The 19,212-nt window shown below is 39.5% G+C and overlaps 1 protein-coding gene across 2 annotated transcripts; it reads left to right on the top strand.

The window, feature by feature from the left end:
- The first annotated feature begins 266 nt into the window (after nt 1-266).
- On the top strand, nt 267-18,945 carry LOC136280553 (uncharacterized). Of its 2 annotated transcripts, XM_066165952.1 has the most exons (22): nt 267-341; nt 686-722; nt 1,910-2,235; nt 2,499-2,637; nt 6,317-6,633; nt 6,966-7,113; nt 7,776-8,015; nt 8,617-8,805; nt 9,482-9,679; nt 9,760-9,981; nt 10,766-11,070; nt 11,351-11,498; nt 12,196-12,498; nt 12,943-13,233; nt 13,665-14,100; nt 14,407-14,612; nt 15,071-15,255; nt 15,611-16,069; nt 16,554-16,765; nt 17,026-17,066; nt 17,690-17,786; nt 18,347-18,945. In XM_066165952.1, exons 1-22 carry the CDS (start codon nt 300-302, stop codon nt 18,528-18,530), a joined length of 4,725 nt encoding a protein of 1,574 aa, XP_066022049.1. In that variant the 5' UTR covers nt 267-299; the 3' UTR covers nt 18,531-18,945. The 2 variants fall into 2 exon arrangements, with proteins under 2 accessions (XP_066022049.1, XP_066022050.1); XM_066165953.1 differs by lacking the exons at nt 267-341; nt 686-722; nt 2,499-2,637 and having other exon boundaries at nt 2,229-2,235.
- Nucleotides 18,946-19,212: the final 267 nt, after the last annotated feature.

Raw genomic sequence — 19,212 nt, 5'->3', positions numbered from 1 at the left:
GCATTGAATCATTTATTTTTTCATAAATGCACAGCGCCGAATTTTAAACTCAGTTATCTCGAAACAAGCGCTAGTAGCTTCGATAACCCTTCTTGAAACCAACTCTTCTAGCATGCTCATTGATCAGGCGTTTTTGTGATAGAAATATTCTTACAAAGGGAGAGGGTCTCTGCTACTTCTTGTCGTTCATTTTACAATTTCCCGTTGTGCTTATGTTGTGTTGAAGACTGCCCTATTACTATTTATCAACATCTCTCATGGTCAGGTTTTCGTCGAGTAAAAAGTCTCGCTATACCATCATGGCTCTGCGTCTTTCTGAACTAGCAGTCCTGTTGATTCTGGTGGGTATCTTCACTTTCCTCAGATTTGAATGAAGTCATTCAATATTCAGAAAACACAGAATAATTGTATCTATTTAGTCATGTAACCAAAAAGCTACCAAAATTGAAAGCCAGACAAGCAGCCGTTTGAAGTCTTCAAAAATAATACACAAAAAAACCTGAATCATTGAATTTAATGCACCCTGCCTTTATTTGATCGTAACTTATTGCTCAAACTTATTGGAAACCCGGCTCTGTAATGAAATTTTTGACCTTCATAGACCTGTTCTTACATTTTTGAGTCTCCACTTTTCGGTGTTTTCCATGTCATGTCTAATGGTGTTTAATTTCTTAATTTTTCGCAGAGTTCTAGATATCCCGACGTCTCTGGTGAGTTGCCAGGTAAGAAAAATATTTTGATGCGTATTTTCACAAAAATAAAAGAAAAACAAGCACTTGTGAACTAAAGAGTTGCTTAATTTGATAAATTTGAGCAATTTTCTAAGAATTTTCACATGATAGTTCGAACCACGACGCTAGGGAGATAGAATAACAGCCTTCAGCTTTTGACTATTGCTCGCTACTTTTAATGATTGTAAACTATCAAAGCATCACAATACGTCTGATACTACATCCTTAAACAAACGCATAAGCTGAATATCACTTACCGATGTGATACCTTCGTAGACTGCAGGCAACTCACACGTTTCTTGGAGGCATACTTACTTTCTGAGCTTCGACGCTCAGTCATGATGCCGTTTTCAATTTCAAGTGATAAATGTCAGTTTGAGAGGTCTACTACTGTCTCCTTTGTTCTCTCATGAGGTGAGATGGGTAATCCACAGGCAGTGAAATACTTTTAAGGCTGAACCCGGCTTTCAAAAATAAGTTGAATCAGTGGTAAATAGCAATCCAAGCCAAAGAGACTTTGAGCTTAAAAAAAATATTCAGCCTGATTCTTATTGTTTACTGCTGCAACCGAGACAATTTCTAGTCGTCATGCATGTAGTTACTGTACTCAGAATTTATAAAAGAAGTTAGGTTTGACAACCTCCATTAATACCACAACTACGAAATGAAACTGTAAGTTGTAACTATGAAAGAAGGCAGCCTCTAATGCAAGGAAAAATCGATTAGTGCATGATTTGGTCTTTATGCGTCGATCAAAGCGAAGCTTCAACATGCTCCCCCTTGGCTTTTGAACCTTTGAAGATTGGTTCGATCAAATTCCAGCTCTTGGGGCCAAAAATGTGTTTAAATGCCGCACCTAAATTCCGGATTTGATATTCTATTTTTTTTTGTTTAAACCACGATTAGTGACCTTGACTTTCTTATAGACCTTTTTTACTTCTGAGCCATCTGCTCGTGAAAGTGAACATTTTGCCTTTAAACACCTCCACACTAAGACATAAAAAAATTACGCTGGATAGACCTGACAGTTCTGGTTCAAGTTCCACCTAGGCAAGGTTCAAATTCCCCATTCCCTGGGCACGGATGACAGTCAAATGCCCATATTTTGCCCGGGCGGGGATGTTGAAGCTTTGAATTGATCGGCCCATCAATTTTTTGTGTCAAATCAATTTTTGCAGATTGCTTTAGTAATCCTGTTGGTGTTGCAACTCCCAGTATCATCTTTGATCGTCAGATGACAGCATCATCCAGAAATAGGCCGTCTACCAGGGCGGCTTATGGTCGCCTCAAGGATAAAAGAGGCGACGGTTGGTGTTCACTTGAGGCTAAAAGTAACGCTGAATGGCTTCAGGTTGACATCGGAAAAACAATTCAGGCATGTGGTCTCGCCACTCAGGGAGGCGTACCAAGCGCGAGACGGGAATGGGTAAAAGATTTCAAGCTGGATTACTCTTTTGATGGAGAAAATTGGAAGAATTATCGGGATGAAAATGGAGAAGTAATGGTAAGATTTATAATGTAAAGACACCGTGAGCAGTAATCGTATCAAGAAACGCTTTGATACACGAACTGTTTTATCTAATAGAACAATTAGACCAACAGTTTTTTCATGCTTTGTTGAACGTAAAGGCAATTTCTTCGGTTGGATATTGTATCTGATATTAAAACTTTCGAGATTCCGTTTGCTTTTCGAAGGAGGTCTCTTTTAAGAATATTTCTCTTCCTTAACGTAATGCAGTGTTCCTTCTTTACGCATTTGTGTCAAAGGTATTTCGAAGGATGGTTAACAGTTCCAAAACCAACCAACACAAGTTGCCACTGCCAGTATATGCAAGGTACTTCCGATTTCTTCCTACACGGCGTCACGAAAGGAACTGCCTCAGAGTTGAGATTTACGAATTCAAAAGTGAGTAAATGTGCTTGGACAAGTACGATTCACTTTTTTTTCGAATCAAGAGTGGATTTTCGGCTATGGTAAGGTACCCTCACTAGTTTGGATGACCAGGCGGAGCGAAATGAATTCTAGCAACTAGATTTAAAACTTTCTTACTGGAAACTAAGCAATCCCAAATACTTCTTAGGGTCTGTATTAATCTATTATTGTATCGCTGGTAGTACCCGTGGGGAGTATAAAACGAACCCAGTGTTCTGATTGGCTTCCTAAGAGAGCAAGACGGTCCTTCGTCTCGGTCCATAAAGACGCAAAAAAAGAAAACGGTCATAATCCAACCATCGTGACCTCACCCTTGGTCAATAACGTATATAGATAAACTTGACTGAGAGCTGCTTGCATTTGCTGGAGAGAAGAAAGTGTAATAAGTACGTGTCTTCATTTTGTGGCATTGTCGACGACGTTGGGACATCAGTTTCTGCTGTTTTTTTTATCGCACAGTTCGAAATGTCGCAGCCCTTCGATTTCTGAACAACCACGATGGGCGTTTCTTTGTCCTACACGCCCATCTATAGTTGGTCGATAACATTGAGTTTCAGTGGCCCTGTTGTCATCAACTCTACCGGACGTTTATCTAAATACTTCTTGAACAATTCATCGTGGCATCTCTTCTTGCAAGTCGAGACCTCTTTGAGGTTATACTAGTAACTGCGGTTTGAAACTCAATCCGTCGCCTATTGTCTTCATTAAACCTCCAGAAAAAGTGACAAATTCTGCTCTTGCCGGCTTTGTAAGTGCGTTTTTAGTAGCCAGCAGACTGTGTTAATGAAAAAGTAAGGGGCTTCGTCGCCCAACTGGCCATTGTCCCACAGTGTTTCCTCCTCTTCTTCTGTTAGACTTTGAACTTGCTTTGCCGCTTCCCTATTCCAAACTCATGAGGTTTCCTTTCTTTTAGTTTTTATGCTTTCCTTGATGAAAATTACTTTGTATCTCAAGCAACTGGGTTTGGACAGTGTTTGCTTCGTAAATAAGGATCCGTAAAGCTGCTTGCACAAATTTTAACGAGTCTGGTTCGAGCCACTTTTCTTCCTCGTTTTGAGGACAGCTCAGCGAAAAATAGAGCGAATGCTATGCTGAACTGTGGTACTTCTCAGCCCTGAAGTTCTCTATTCTTCTCTAATTTTTTGTACTTATTTTGGTGTTTTTATTTTAACTTCCTTGTATAAGTTCTTCGATGGAGTCCTCGTCGAGCGTCAATAGAACGGGCAGCTATTATTATCAAAAAATATTCTTGGAAATGATCTCAACAGCCCTTCTTTGCTAACAATATCTTAACTAATCAGGAGCAATTTATCATGCCCTCTTGATTAACAAAAGTGCCCTTGTGATTAAGAAAGAATGTCCTCTCTCAGCCAATCAACATCTAGTAATTTTGCCTCTATGAGGGTCCTGACGAAGCATCAGCAATATTGGTCATGACCCTGTACCAAGGCAAAGCTGATGTACAGAAATTCGTGGGAATTCTCAACCTACTTCCTAACCTCAGTATGATCATCCACCCTCTCACAGAACTCGCCGTTCTGATACCCCTGCAGCTGGGCACAAGCGCAAGATGGCTCATTCAAGAAAGGCAAACAACTCAAACTCGACTCTCCTGTGGCCTATCAAACAAACCTTTCAACAAAAACATACCAGTGAGGGTGGCTTAGGCGGAGCACGTTTTCAGCCCAATAGAGATCGACGCCACCAAGCAGTGAGTAACTGTGGTGTATGACGTAAGAAGTCACGTTGTTACACTCGTCAGTATCGTTTTCATGTAAAACTTGTGTCGTAGGGATCGTTTGGCTACACGGCCGAGATTTCATATAGGGTCGGTAAATAAATCTCTGTCGGGTTTTGTACACGTCTCACTCATATTTTAGACACGGTACGACGCCGTACGCTACACTAACAAAACAAACAACCTCGATACCACCAAACAACGATTAATTGGCTATCTCGACTGCGATAGAAGATTATGATCACCTAAAATATAGTAATCAGACATAGAAGCCTATTTCGACCATTAACTACTTGAGGCCATAATAGAATTTCATTGCACAAAGCAGCAGCTAAGCTGCGGAAATGTTCACGAGACTGTAGAGAGACCATTTAAAGACCGAATACAATAAAGACACCACTCTTTCGCCGACAGCCTAGAGAAAGCAGGGTTGCTCATTTCAACATAGGAGAGGGTAAAACACCTCGAATATACAAAACTATACCATACTAATCGTCAAAAAACCGTCCACGTGAACTGAGATGCTACACGGGAAACCCATGATATATTTGCTAATGCTGACTCTACTCTGGCAGATTCTGGGCTCAGATTTCTTCATGCACAATCCGTAAGCCTCTTACCACCGACTGCAATTTTTTGGACTGGCTCGAAGTCCATGAACTCACTGAAACCTTAGTTGTAAAAATACTTCGCCCCGTATTGTGTGTTCAATCATACCACCTTCAGCCCTTAACACTTCCTGTGCAATAGTCGCTTCTCTTGAGTTGTATCTTGACAGAGAAAACAGCAGCAGACGATATCTTCGATCATACAGTCTCTGCTAGGGAACCAAAAAGCTGAAAGGAGCAGCACCTTTATCACAACGATGCCCTGATGACCTTCATGGCTGAAATTGACACTTACATCAAGAGCCTTGGGCAGAACAACACTATTCCTCCGAGGAGAACTCCGTTCGCTGCACACGGCTTGACCGATAGTGATTTTAGGATGTTTATTCTTACTATGAAATTGACAACTTTGTCCTTTATTATTAATTTGCTCCTGGTAATCATTGGAGGGCTCTGGTGCACTATACATGTAAACTGCCAGGTTTACCTTCCCAGGCCTGTATTTAACTGTTAAGTGGAACTGTTGCAGGTACTTATTCCGCCATTTACTCTGATCGGTGGTTTATTGTTTTGAATATGGCCTCTGACCAAAACTTTCACAACTTTAAAACGTGTTTCAGCCATGCACATGCACAGACACCTTCACGGCCAGCGGATAGTCAATGCTTACGGTTGCAGCTATCTATACACCTCCCCTAAAGGATCTGATCTGATTTTCTGGTGTAGGTAGCTGATCATTAGCCATCCCTCTTCTTTTAAGCCAGTAAAGCACTGAGTCGTACATAGCTTATGACTTCTGTTTCTGCTCCAACATCCCAGCGGGCAAAAGAGGCAATTGTCCAGCAGTAAATTCTTGATCTTTATAAACTTCTCTCGCTCTCTTTCTGCTCATCGTCATTTCACACTTTCTCAGCTTCCTTGGCAGTGGTTGGTCTTTCAGCCTCCCTCATCGCTGGAACATGACAGGATGTGTTGAAACTCTTGAGGCGGACAAAACTTAATCAAAAATAAAACTAAAGTTTTGACCAGTCGAAAAAAGATCAGTAAGACTGATTGTTAAATCGTTGAACTTAAGAATAGTTAGCCACATTTCTTTATCAGATTCAAGGAGCTGTCGCTCTAAATTCCGCAAAATCAACTGGTTAGAGGCCACAGTGAATCGTTTGAGAGCAAATTACGTATTTTATTTGAAGCGAGCTCTTCATATTTAGTAAAACTCTCATTGGCCAAATCTACAGCTTGGTGTGAAAAAGGAATTTGACTAGATCACCTTTTATGTAAACATTTAAACTGCTTATTTTCGTAGTCCCAGGGTGCCAGGATATAGAGTTAGGACTTGGCAATGGATACTTCCTGGATAGAGACATCAGTTCGTCCTCTGTCCTAAATACCAATACACCTGCTAAGAATGGTCGATTGAACTATACTGGCGGATCATCATGGTGTGCAGCAACAAATGACAGTCAGCCATATTTACAGTTTGACTTTGAGAAGCTTTATATCATCTGTGCTGTGTCCACTCAGGGAAATGCTCAAGGGGATCAGTGGGTAAAGAAGTACACACTTCAGTCATCCAAGGATGGGACAACATGGACAGACTATCGAGAGGCAGGAATATTGAAGGTTCGTTCGTTTAGAATGATGGGAAAAAATAGTCATAAGAAGTAAAACTGTGAATGAAAATCATCCTCCCTTTCTAAAGTTACTCCCACGGGAAAGATATCACTAACTCTCGAAAATAAAATTCGAATCCGCTCGCAGCCATCTTCGTTTTTGCATTTATTCAAAATGAATGATAAATGATTAGTTAGCCCTACATATTTCTTTTAAAGAAATCCTTCCATTTTGGAAAGATTCTTTTCACATTGTAAATACAGGTTCACCTTTTTAATTGTTTTTCCAGCAGATCACACCCGCTGCTATTTTACTATTGCTGATAATTCTTACCTTTACAGATCTTCACCGCAAATATTAACCGAAACAACACAAAAAAACAAACTTTGTGCAACGGGATTGTTGCTAGATTTTTGCGTATCATTGCCCAAGAACACTACGGAAATTGCTGTATGAGGGTAGAGACATTTGGAACACCGCTGACACAAGGTAAGGTTACCTAGCGTGATAATATCGATGAAATAGTCAACGATTAATTTTTCAAAGCTTCAGAAAGCTCTATCAAACCCCTGAACTTGGATAACTGACGTTACATTTAAGTTAAGAGATGCGGTAAATGGCAATTCCCATGTGAATAGAGTTCTCACAACCTTCAGCATTTCAAAAATGCGTGATTGACAATCTCTTAAACGTAGCCTGACAATATATAAGAGATTATACTGTCAAGAGATTATAAAAGTTTAAAATCTCTTGTTTTAAACTCAATAGGGGATGTCATGTTAACGCACTCACTTGAGCTCAGAATTTCGGAAGTGGCATTTCCTGGGATAAAATTCTAATTTTTCTGGGGAAGGAAACACTCAAAACCTCCTATCAGTGACCGGCCTGGATTCTCGTATGAACCTCCCCCCCTCCCTCCCCTCACATCTACAAATGCTGTATCCGTCCTGGAAGAGTACTCTTCACAAAAAGGAAAAAAAAATTCAACGATCGCTCAACGAGTGACCAGGTAATCGGTGTGACTATCTTTTCCAGCGCTCGAGAGCATTCAGGTAGGAGGGAGCAACCCTTAACTATATTCTTGTTTCAGGAAAATCAGAAAAAACATCGAGTTTTCTTTATTGGTTAAGTGACGTTGCATGTATTTTCAGACAATCTGGCCCATTGGAAGCCCACAAGTCAGTCAACTACTTTTAAAGAGCGTTTTGCTAGTAACGCCGTCGATGGACTCTTTGTAGATTCAGGTCCTTCCTGTACTCGGACAATACTCCGAGGCACTACTGATCCGTGGTGGAGAGTCGACCTTGACCGAGTGCAGCCCGTTTCCCAGGTCTTCATACTCGGTAGAGATAATATTGAGAGAAGAATAAACGGTGCTGAGATAACAGTGGGTGAGTACTAATGATTTAATTGTAACTTAAGGTTGAATTCACTGGGGAATTGAGAGTGTTTTCAAAATTTTTTGACTTTTTCCCTGATTTCATGCGTTTGTCATTGGTAAGCCTTAGTTTGATAGCATGCGAATATTTGAGTTTCAAACGCACCATCAAACCTTACGTGTTTTGCCACTTCCAACCATGTCGCACACCTCCTAAGCGATAGAGGGCTTCAAAATTTCCCGTTCCTATGTTGTTATGGGCAGATTTCGATCTATTTTGCTTGCTTCTGTTATGAGATTTCGTCTGCGTAGCCGTACGTTTGTACATCTCTTATGTAAATGCTGTTCACATGGCACTAAATAAAGTAAGTTAGACCTCGAGCTTCAGAGTCATGTAATGCATGAAAATCTTCGTGTTGTAATTTAAATGATCACCAATAATTAGACTACTTGAAAATCTTCTTTAATGTTTTGTTCACAGTTCGTGGAAAAACACCCATTTGCCATATAGTCCACGTGGTACAGTATAAGCGTACAGAGTCCTATTTGTCTTACCATTAATGAACAGTCGCGGTTTTAAGTCTCACGCATCATTTTATCTTTAATGTTTTAAGGAAATGAAACCTCAAAAGGAGGAGCAGCTAATAGCATTTGCGTCCGTGATGTTCTCGTCCCTGAAGGAAAGGGAAAGTTTTTTCGATGTAATATGACGCTGTATGGCAGGCACTTATTCATCCGGATACCTGGATCATCAAAAATATTGTCCCTATGTGAAGTTGAAGTTTTCTCCTCAATAAAATCAAGTAAGACTTGTTATATAATGCCTCGCAAAATTGCTCTTATGTTGGAACATTACCCTCCACTTAGTCCAAGTTTTGAGTGAGACTGCCATAACTAGCATCCATAAGGATGTCTGAGAATCGTGTCAGCAATCCTGACCATCAGATTTACCGTGAAACTATAAAATAGTCAAAAAGTAAAAATACTCAATTCCGTCTTTTGTTTCCATGTTTTTTTTTATTCTTCATGAGTTGATTTATGGTGGTTTTAGTAAGAGCTCTTTTGAATTTATGCAGTTTTTACTACCTAGTATTTATTTCGTGTTTCTGCGAAGAAATTTGGTAAAGTTTGTTAATTTCGCAACTGCGTTCATTCCTGGACATCATTTAATACAGTAGGCTGCCGGACACATTTATTTGGGGCCATATTACCTTCCCTGCCTGTTTTAGTGTGACTTGCAAGATCAAATGAAAAAGGATAAAAGGTGGGAAGGAGGAGAGAGGCAAAGAAAAGAAAAAATATTTAGTCAGGTTTACTCAAGTTGTGCCTCAGAGGATGACTCAATTATACAACTGTGAAATCCTCCATTTCAGCAACTACTTAGATTTTAGTAGCAGCGCTACATTATACCTGAATCTCAGTTTACAAGTAATACAGAATATTTATGCTTCTTTAGTAAGTTGCTTTTCTTTCTTCTAGATCTTGCCTTGAATCAGTCTCCTAAGCAGTCTTCCACATGGACTAACACTGTGTTAGATGGAGATATTCGTTCCTGTGCTAAAGGCACATTTCAGAAGGACCACTGGATGAGAGTAGACCTGGGAGTACCGCGGGTAGTAGCTAAGGTCGTTATTAGTCACAAGCGTATGTGGATTGATGGCCTTGAAGTCTGGATCGGTGAGTTCAGGACAACGCAAAAGATAGCGGAGATCAAATATGCAGTTAAAACTGACTTGTCCTATGTCCATTTCCGACAGGTCATGACAGTGGCAATAGAGGCAATTCAAACTTGCGTTGTGGAGGACAGGATACTTCCGAAACAGCTTTTTCGGTTAAAACAGCTTTCTCGTTAAAACAACGGACCATTTTTTGTCTTCCTAGGCTTGTGGGAAAATTTGTTTTTATTGGAGTTTCCAACGCTGACAAAACTCTCTACCTATGCGAGGTGCAGGTTTACTCTCAAAGCTCGACAAGAATGGGTAAGGAGCTGTCATGTCAAACATTTCATGGATGATATAGCCAAGGGGTTATACTTCTCTTTTACTTTTTCCTGACAAATGTAGGATTTCCCTGACTAACTGAATTAACAGTCTTACAAATAAGTCCTGATTATGGCATACACCCTCCCCTTACAGTCTCATCCTCTGCCCCTAAACTAATGCTTTCAGCAAGTAGCAAGTTAAATTGTTCATTCCTTAGAGTAACATACAAATAGGAGTAATTTTCATAAAAAAAAAAAATAAGAACAGATTTTTGCTCAATTTTATTAAACACTATTCTACCAATCCAGCACTTTCATTCCCTTGAAGGTACTAAAAAATTTGAAATGTTAGCTAAGATTGAAAAAAGAAGAAAAGGTAAGCGTACAATCTCACTTAAAAACCAAGATAAACTCCAATTGCAAGTGGAAAAGATATGCTTGCCATTAAACTGTCAACTGTTATAAACAATATACATAAGTAACATCGACATCACAAGAAACGTTAAGTAGTAGTATCATCCATGATCATGAAGAGGGCCAAGAAAAGATGAATGCGTTCACATTTGAGCCACATCGAAATCTCTCTGGGAAAGTATTTCAGTTTAAGTCGTACTACATTCTTCTGATTCTTTTCTCTATCCCTGGTACATATGTGGAACCTTTCCACAACGGCCACCTCAGGAAGATAAGTAATTGTTCTTTGGAGGAAAAGGGTTTTCCAAAGGAAGAGGCCGTCGATAGGGACTCAACTTAACGATGTTTCTCAATTATTTTTTCCGAAGCTTGTCAGACACAGGCAGTTGAGGTGGCCAACAAAAACATCTTCCTAGAAAAAAGTTTCTCAGCCTCATCATTCCGTGAAGGTGATGAACCTTACAACGCGCGCCTACGGAGTGGCATGGGTGCCTGGTCCCCTAGGGATAATAACAATGCTGATGATTACCTGGAAATTAATCTTGGAAACGTGTTCTTCATTTGCGCTGTGGCTACCCAAGGAAGTCCACATCGTAAAGAATGGACCAAAAGTTACAAGCTCTATTTGTTCCTTGAGGATTGGATGATCTATAAAGAGAATGACACGGAAAAGGTTTGACTATAGAAAGTAGAAACTATAGAAGTACGCTTTAGTCTCTATGTGACATGGTTGTATGAGATAACGGTTCGATTAGCAGTCCGAATGTCGACCAGTTTAGTCAAAGGTAAAAATTTATCCGTTGGTGAAAACTGTATTGATCATCTTGCACTTAACTGATAGGTAAACGCAACTGTGTTTAAACCATGTACTTTGAGGCGTATTCTCTTGAATTTACTGAAATACTTTGATACATGGATAAAATCCACTTATATGCCGACCATTTTTATTACAGATTTTCATTGGCAACTCACACAAGAATGAAATAGTGCAACATGTTCTGGTAGAGGTGGCAAGAGCTCGGATCATTCGGTTCCAGCCAGTTGACTATCATATTCACAAAGCTCTTAGAGTAGAAGTGTATGGAATAAGAATACCTGCAGGTACGTCAGTTTTGCATCATGTGACCATCGTTAGCCGTAACATTTTAATTAAAAGCATTATGATGAAAATTTTAGGGACTGCACTGATCGTGTTATTTTAAACAGTATCCTACTTTTCAAGCTATGAAAACACCTGCGCAATGAACACGTACGACTAATCGTTGTCTGCTGGATATCTGAGCGGTTCGAAATGTGGTCGGAAGGTCAAATCTTCAGATTTCTTTCCCGAAGGCGTTTCACTCAGGCCGATCGTACCAGAAGTTGACAAATGTAACATGTATTCGGTGGAACGATCTTAGACAGCCCAAAAAGTCACTCATGAATTTATATATGATGAATTTTTGAGCAAACCGATCGGGTTCGGTTAACTGATCTGAGTGTGAATCTTAGACACCGTTTACTTAGGTAACTAATACAATGATAAAAAAAATGGTGATCTTCAATAAAAAGACGAAAATTTGCTCGTCAAACCCGGGATAGGTTTTTAAAACAATTGTCATGTCATTTGTCATTAAGGCGTGCAAACAAAAGGACGTCGAAGCGTGGAAAAATATAGTTCAACCAAACGGAGAAGTCTAACACATGGCCTAAAGTGCATTTATTTCAATATTTGTTTTATATTGGCTTTTACTCAACTTAGTCACATTAGCCTGTTCACTTCTGATGTGTGCTTTCTGTCGCGTTTATCCTCCCACAGGTTCACCTGCACCTCCTATCATTGAAAACCAGGAGCAGGAAATGTCGTATCCTAATTTGTCCATATCATGGAGTTCTGGTGATACTAGCGGCTGTCCAGTTACTATGTACACAGTGTACTACAAGTCCATCCAACGGCGAGAGGAGGAAAATACTTGGAATCGTATCAGTGCCTCTTCGAGTACGAGAGAGCTAAGTGCCCTACCACTTGATTGTGACACAGAATATGAATTAAGAGTGTCTGCATGGAATGAACTGGGTGAAAGTAACCCTTCAGAGTCCTGGAAAGTGAAATCCATTACAGGTATTCATATCAATTGTTTTTCTCATTCTATTTTTGCCGAAATGATCTCAAAACCATTGTTACCAGTTGCAAAATTCATTGGGCTCAACCAGAACATATCCAATGTAAAAAAGGCTAGCTTGTGAGGCCTGGAAGAAGACAGAGCCGTGGAAAACTCACCACCATTCGATTTTCAACTGAAAACTAGACGACTGGTAGTACAATCCGTCGGTCAGATGAACGACAATACACAAGAGGGTGGTAAAGACGATTCTGTCTCGCGCCTTTCTATTTTCACCCTTAACCTTTCCAAATTTGGTCGTTGTCTTTCCTGTCCAACCCTTTGTTACACTCACATATCGAGATTGACAAACTCCTTTTATTGCTTTTTTTGGGTTCTGTTTGTTAGTCTGTTATTTTTTAGTTTACTTGTTTGTTTGCTTTTTTTCCTTCTTCTTTTCTTAGGGTACCCAGTCATTGTCAACAGGACCAACCAAGTGGTAGGGAGTCTGGTGGCGATCCGTTGGAAGCCATGTACTGCTTCTTTATTCACTATATGCCACAGAGAAATACTTCCAGAGGGTAAAAGCCTCTGGAACGCAGTGAACGTGTCGGGAAATGAAACAAGTTATGATCTTCATCTCAGATGCCGAAGGGACTATGAAATAGCTATAACAGCTTGGAATTCTACAGCAGAAACGCCACTGACTGGATCACTAAACCACAGAAGGTTGTGGAGCGTTAGGACATTAGGAGGTAACTGCAGTCATGCTCCATTTAAAACTCCTACAAAGGACTTAAATTTGCGTAAGAAATATCTTTCGATGGTGGTGAGATATTTTCATCGTCCAACAGATGTGTGTGTTTTCATTCCTAGTTTCTTCAATGAGAACATGTACGGTAGATATACGCTTTTTGGGTGATTACAATTCATAGTATAAGATTCTTACTGAGCCAGAAACATATGGTTTGGTCAAGGGAAGTAGCTGAAATCTCGTTGTCGTATTAATATTATTTCGTTGGCCGTCTGAGACAATTTGAAATGTATCTATTAATTACGTATTTTGTTGTAGTTTAGACCGCAAGGAAATGTTTGACCACTTTCCCTAGACGAGAGTGAGGTCATGTTTTTACGAATGCTTCTAGCAGGCTTTTGCTAAAGTGTTATCGCTTCTTTTTTGACTCAGGTAAACCGTCATCCCCAATTATAGACGGCAGAGGTGTTCAGTTGTCCGGTTGTGATGTGAGCATCAAATGGAGTTCCCCACCAGATAACGGCTGTCCGCTGACCTTGTACACAGTATACTACAGAGAGCTGCAATCTACAAGCGAAGATGGCTACTGGCATCAAATCAATGTTACCGTAAATGTTACCTCAGTGGATCTCCCCTCGCTCAAGTGTAACAAGGAATACGCTTTTAAGGTGTCTGCTTGGAATGACTTGGGCGAAAGTGAGGCCGCCGAGAGGTTGGAAAAAACCGTGCAGATGACTAATTTTATTAGACGCATCCTGACCATTGCTGTACCTGCAGGATGTGGGTTCCTCATTCTCATTACTGCGGGAATCCTTTGCTTCAGACAGAGACGAAAAAAGAGAAAATTGCAAGGTCTGAGGAATCGCAGGTTGGGAGTAGGTTTATTTCTAGAAATTTTTAAGCTAACGCAGTCCTGGCGTGAAAGCTAGGGTTGAGCAAATACAAGCACTCTTAAAGAGTAACTAGTGCTATACACTAATTCCTTTTCCCCATATAGTTCCATTCAAAGTATTCGTCAAGGCTAGAATCGAAGTCTTGTGCACATGGTAACATTCATTTGACATGCCGTTCCCATGCGTAAAAGTCTTGAGCTGCTTCCTTAATGCTTGATGTATACGAGTATGTTTGATATTTTAACAAACAAAAAGAAAAAATCCCTACAATATTTCTGTAGATCGAAGTCAGACATTGTTCCCCTGCTGTTAAAAGAGATTTCCCCAGAACGTGTCACAATTATGGAAGAGCTAGGCAGGGGAGCATCTGGAAAAGTACACAAAGGAATCCTGAAAGAAATGCCGAAGGTTGAGGTATTTTTTAAGCCAAAAGAGGAAAGAGTGGATTTTAATGAAGGAAGAGTTGTCGCTGTAAAACTCTTGCATAGTAAGTACAAATTGATATATTCGGTTTTTGTGACATTACGAATGCAACATGAACACTTATTGTCCTGTTCAAAATTAACTTTATTAAATCGAAGTGTATGGTTATCCTTACCGACCGCTTTTTTTTCTTTTTTTTGTATGAAACTTACAACTGTGGAGCCCCTGATCGACACACACACACTCAAACGATTTGCCTAAGAAACAAAGGCTCAGAGTAAAAATGTGATGTTCGTTTTACGAAAATAGAATTTGGCTCATAAATTGAAGACTATTAAGATTAGTTTAAATTTTGGAAGGATCAGTGAATTACTCGTTTGATTTGTGACAATGACCGTCCAAATGACGATGTCACTCTTATCTGTGTTAGATACTTAACGATAATTAGGTAACGATAAACGGCAGAGATTTAGTGAGCCGAACTCTTTTTTTTTACTTGCTGTTTTACCACTTCCCTTTCAGAAAGAGGTGATGTAGATGAGAAAGAACAGTTTCTCAGAGAAATTTCGTTTGTGCAGCGTATAGGAACTCACAGGAATTTGGTGAGCATGATTGGGTACTGGCACAGGTCAGAACCCATAATGCTGATCATGGAATATGTTCCACATGGAGATCTTCTTCAGTGGCTGAGAAACAAAAGGCAGCAGGTAAAACTGTTTTGCAGATTTAAAACTTTGGTAAAAAATATTGATCAAATGGAGGGTTAATTAGCTACCAAACAAATTGGAGTAGGTAACAAAAGTCATAAGTCTTTTAACTTTGGGACAAAAAATGGCGATCCATAAACATGGAGTCCTTAGGAGGTACCCATTTCAAAGAATACATTTCTTTTTTTTCTCTCATGAAAAAGCTTTAGCAAATACTAAATTGAAATTTCTCACTCGTAATCGCTGATGATGCCGGTCAGAAATAAATCGTTCAGGTTTGGGTTATTTTTCTAGATATGCTCTCAAACTAAAAGATCCATGGAGTTGTTTACATGAGACATTCTAATAATTTTAGGGAAAATGTAGAAACGGCATCGATGGTGTTATTTTTGAATCCATGGACGATTATAAAGACAGCAGTGAGAGTTCAAAAGAAGCTGTCTCAGCTGATCAGTCAGAGGACGTCGTAGACTTTCACGATGATGTCAGTAATGGAACGGAACTCACGAGTGTGGCGGAATTTACCGAAGCTACCAGCAACCCAGATTTCATTTCAGTTATTATTAAAGAACAACCGCCCACAGAAGAGGAAAGTACTGACACAGAAACAATACAAATGAAAATTTCCCAAGCTCATTTTCCGTCTGGCCACGAAGAAGGGAATCTCGCTACTCCATTTAAAAGTGCACGCCCCCTGCCACAGCCGCCAGAGAACACAGAGGAACAACAGGAAACGAATGGTGATGGTGAACAGGCAGTTGACTTCACCGTAAAAGATGTACTTTGTTTTGCATGGCAGATAGCAAATGGAATGGTAAGTGCTTAAATTTAAAAATATCTGTGATTATTGAACTGAATATTACACGCAAACATTTTCCCCAGTCTAGGAAATAAACTTTCTTCTTAACATCCTAACGCCGAGCTCATGTTACATGAAAAAAAAAATAACAAAAAAAGTCATTCCATGAAAATAAGGTGGACAGAAAGTCAGTTAAACGTGCTGCTTGTAACACATAGACAATAAAATTTTAAACTTTGGAAAAATGCTAAAACAGATCTTTAACTACATGCTGCATAAAAGCGTCAAATGATTAATGATACACGCCAACAGTCTACTTTTATCATCATCTACTTTACTGATAGATCTGTTATCTGACAGCTAGAGATGAATTGCCATCGGTTTACTAGTGCTCTCCTTTTCACCAACGAGCGAATAGCAAGGAAAGAAAGACATGGACGCGCAGGCTTAGTAATGGCCTTGCATAATTTGGAATTGCTTTGTGTTTCTATATAAACAGGAGTACTTGGCCAGCAACGGATTTGTTCATCGTGATCTGGCCGCTCGTAACATCCTTCTGGGCGAGGACAGAGCTGTGAAAATTGCTGACTTTGGCCTGTTACGTCACACATACGGGGACATATATGAAGTAAAGAATACGAAGAAACTGCCAATCAAATGGATGGCACCTGAGTCATTCGGCGACGGCATATTTACATCTAAAAGTGACGTGTGAGTACTAAACGTTCTTAAACTACTCAGAACAAGATCTAATTTATTATCTTTTTTCCCGCTCAATTATGTTTTCAATGCTTGTCAGTGAAACGAGAACATCAACTGACACCCTTTGATACCACGGTACTTTAAGACCAGACTACCTCTCTCATTAAACTAAACTATTGTCTGATGGTAGCTGTTTTCAATTGATTTCCGAGGCACCATTAGTGCGAAATTACTTCAAATAATCATTTTCGTCTTCTTTCCTTCGGTAGGTGGTCTTTCGGTATACTTATTTGGGAATTGTGCACATTGGGTGAGTAATAACGTCTGATTCATAACTACAGAAATATAGATCGTTTCTTCTCGAAATGGCATTTTATAGTAAGCATTCTGAATTTGAAGGCAAGATCTGTCCAATGAATTATGCTTGTCTTGACTGGCTCAGAGCCTTGTTCCAGTCCGTCCCAAAAAGGGCACCTGATTTATTCCCAGATTTCATCTCCAAAGAATACCTTTAACTGTACCAAATCAGGGACGGAGGACTGATCGGACATGCTCTCGGACCCCGATAGACGCCCTCAACTACAATGCTCGTATTTCGTTTGTATATAAATTCGTTTCAGCAGCCAAACATCTTTTTTCCATCTGTGGAGTATCTTACGTAAAAGCCAGGGCGATTTTAGGGGTTTAATCACTAGTGACTTAACACGTTAGACTTAAGGTCATGAAGTTGCTTTTTTAATGAAGGAAAAAGGGAGCTCAAAGGAAGGAACACTTTAGATCAACTGATTTTTGAAGTGCAAATTACTTGTTATTTTGTAGCCCTCAGAAACTCAATACTTCTAGTTTCAAGGGTTCTTATTTTAGCTTAGTTTTTGAAAATTATATTATTTAAAGACTATTTTTTGCCGTCTTCAAAATGAATCTGTATCCAAGGTGGCATCCCCTACCCTGGAATACGCAACAGAGAGTTGTACAACCTTCTTAAGTCAGGATATCGAATGGACAAACCAGGGATATGTTCTGATGAGCTGTACGTTCAACAATATTTTTCACCTATTTCATATATGTCCCCGTATGTGATGTGTGATACTCCCCCCTCACCAAGAAACTCTTAGTTAAGTTCGCCTATCTCAACTGCGTGACTTAATCCTTCTAGAAGTCATTTGTAAGGTTTTGTTTTAACTTGCGGTCTAGCACTAATAAATTTAATAATCAAGAAAATACAACTCAGCCATTATGCTTTTAGTAAGAAAACAGACAATTGTGGGAAGGAATTAGAAGGCCATAATAACGTGCCCAGAACCTCGGCGCCGCTGAGTAAAAGTAATCTTAAGGGGAGAATTTATCATTTCTTGAGAGGAGTATGTCGTTCACACGTACCGTTTCTCAGTGAACTGATTTGTCTTGTCGAGACAAGTGTTTGGTACAACTGTTAAAACACTTTTACTGTGCAAATTGTTTTAAAGCCCACATGACTTCCTACTTGTACTTTAGTCGGGATTGTTTGGGAAAACAGTAACTGAATTCGATAATTATCACTTAATAGCTGTAATTCCTCTGTTTATATCCGAATACATTATATACCCACAGATACGAGTTGATGTTAGATTGCTGGAAGGCAAACCCGGAGGAGAGACCATCATTTGAACAGCTGCTAACAAGAATGGAAGAAATGATGACGAGGGACGCTCCTTACTTCGATTTTAATAAAGACTATAAAAGTGATTCTTCCGACTCGGAGACAAAACCCGACAATGATCAACTAAATGAATGATCGTGGTTTAGCTGGATACCATAGGTTTTCACGAGAAATATGAAGTTACTGTAATTTTAGAATAATCAATAATTTGTAGTGATGTTAACAAGGAACTTGCTGTCACTAGATGTATATGGGTATCATATACAGATTGATTTCTCCTTTGGGACAAACGTTCGCTCGTATAGATAGAAACAGCAAAGCCTTGTGAATGTGTTTTTGAAGATTTAAGAAAAACAAGATTGAGTTCATTGTTGAACTGTCAACTTGATAGGAAAAAGTAGGAATAGCTATCAAAGATGTGATCTTCATGCCTGCTTGTTTGAAATGCTCCAAGGGAAGGGTAAATAATTCACTAAACTGAGCGAAAGACATCAACTGAATTCAGAGCATGATGGTACAATTGAAACATCTAACTTAAAACAATTGCAGGCTGAAAACATTAATACTGTTGAATTTCATAAGATGGTTTGTAACTAACATTTAGATTGTTAAATATAGATTTTGCAAGACGTTACATCTGCGTCACACATCTATTTACGGGACCAGTCATTATTTATGTACAGAGGGGGAAGGGAAAAATACGTTGAAGGGATTAAAATCTATATTAGGCCCCCCCCCTAATCCGGGCTATGTAATTAGCAAGTGACCCCCCTTCTTTATTAAATATTTACATGAGGACCCCCCATCTCCTCATATT

This window comes from Pocillopora verrucosa, chromosome 4, assembly GCF_036669915.1.
Source record: "Pocillopora verrucosa isolate sample1 chromosome 4, ASM3666991v2, whole genome shotgun sequence".
Taxonomy (NCBI): domain Eukaryota; kingdom Metazoa; phylum Cnidaria; class Anthozoa; order Scleractinia; family Pocilloporidae; genus Pocillopora; species Pocillopora verrucosa.
Note: the sequence above shows the minus strand (reverse complement) of the source record. Positions and strands in the feature narration are given on the sequence as shown.

Bases quoted from the DNA above. Each gene is read 5' to 3' on its own strand.
- LOC136280553 (XM_066165952.1), top strand. From the start codon at position 300: ATGGCTCTGCGTCTTTCTGAACTAGCAGTCCTGTTGATTCTG. The intron at 14,613-15,070 runs GTAAGTACAAAT...CTTCCCTTTCAG, and splicing joins CGCTGTAAAACTCTTGCATA to AAAGAGGTGATGTAGATGAG. The intron at 16,766-17,025 runs GTGAGTACTAAA...TTCCTTCGGTAG, and splicing joins TTTACATCTAAAAGTGACGT to GTGGTCTTTCGGTATACTTA.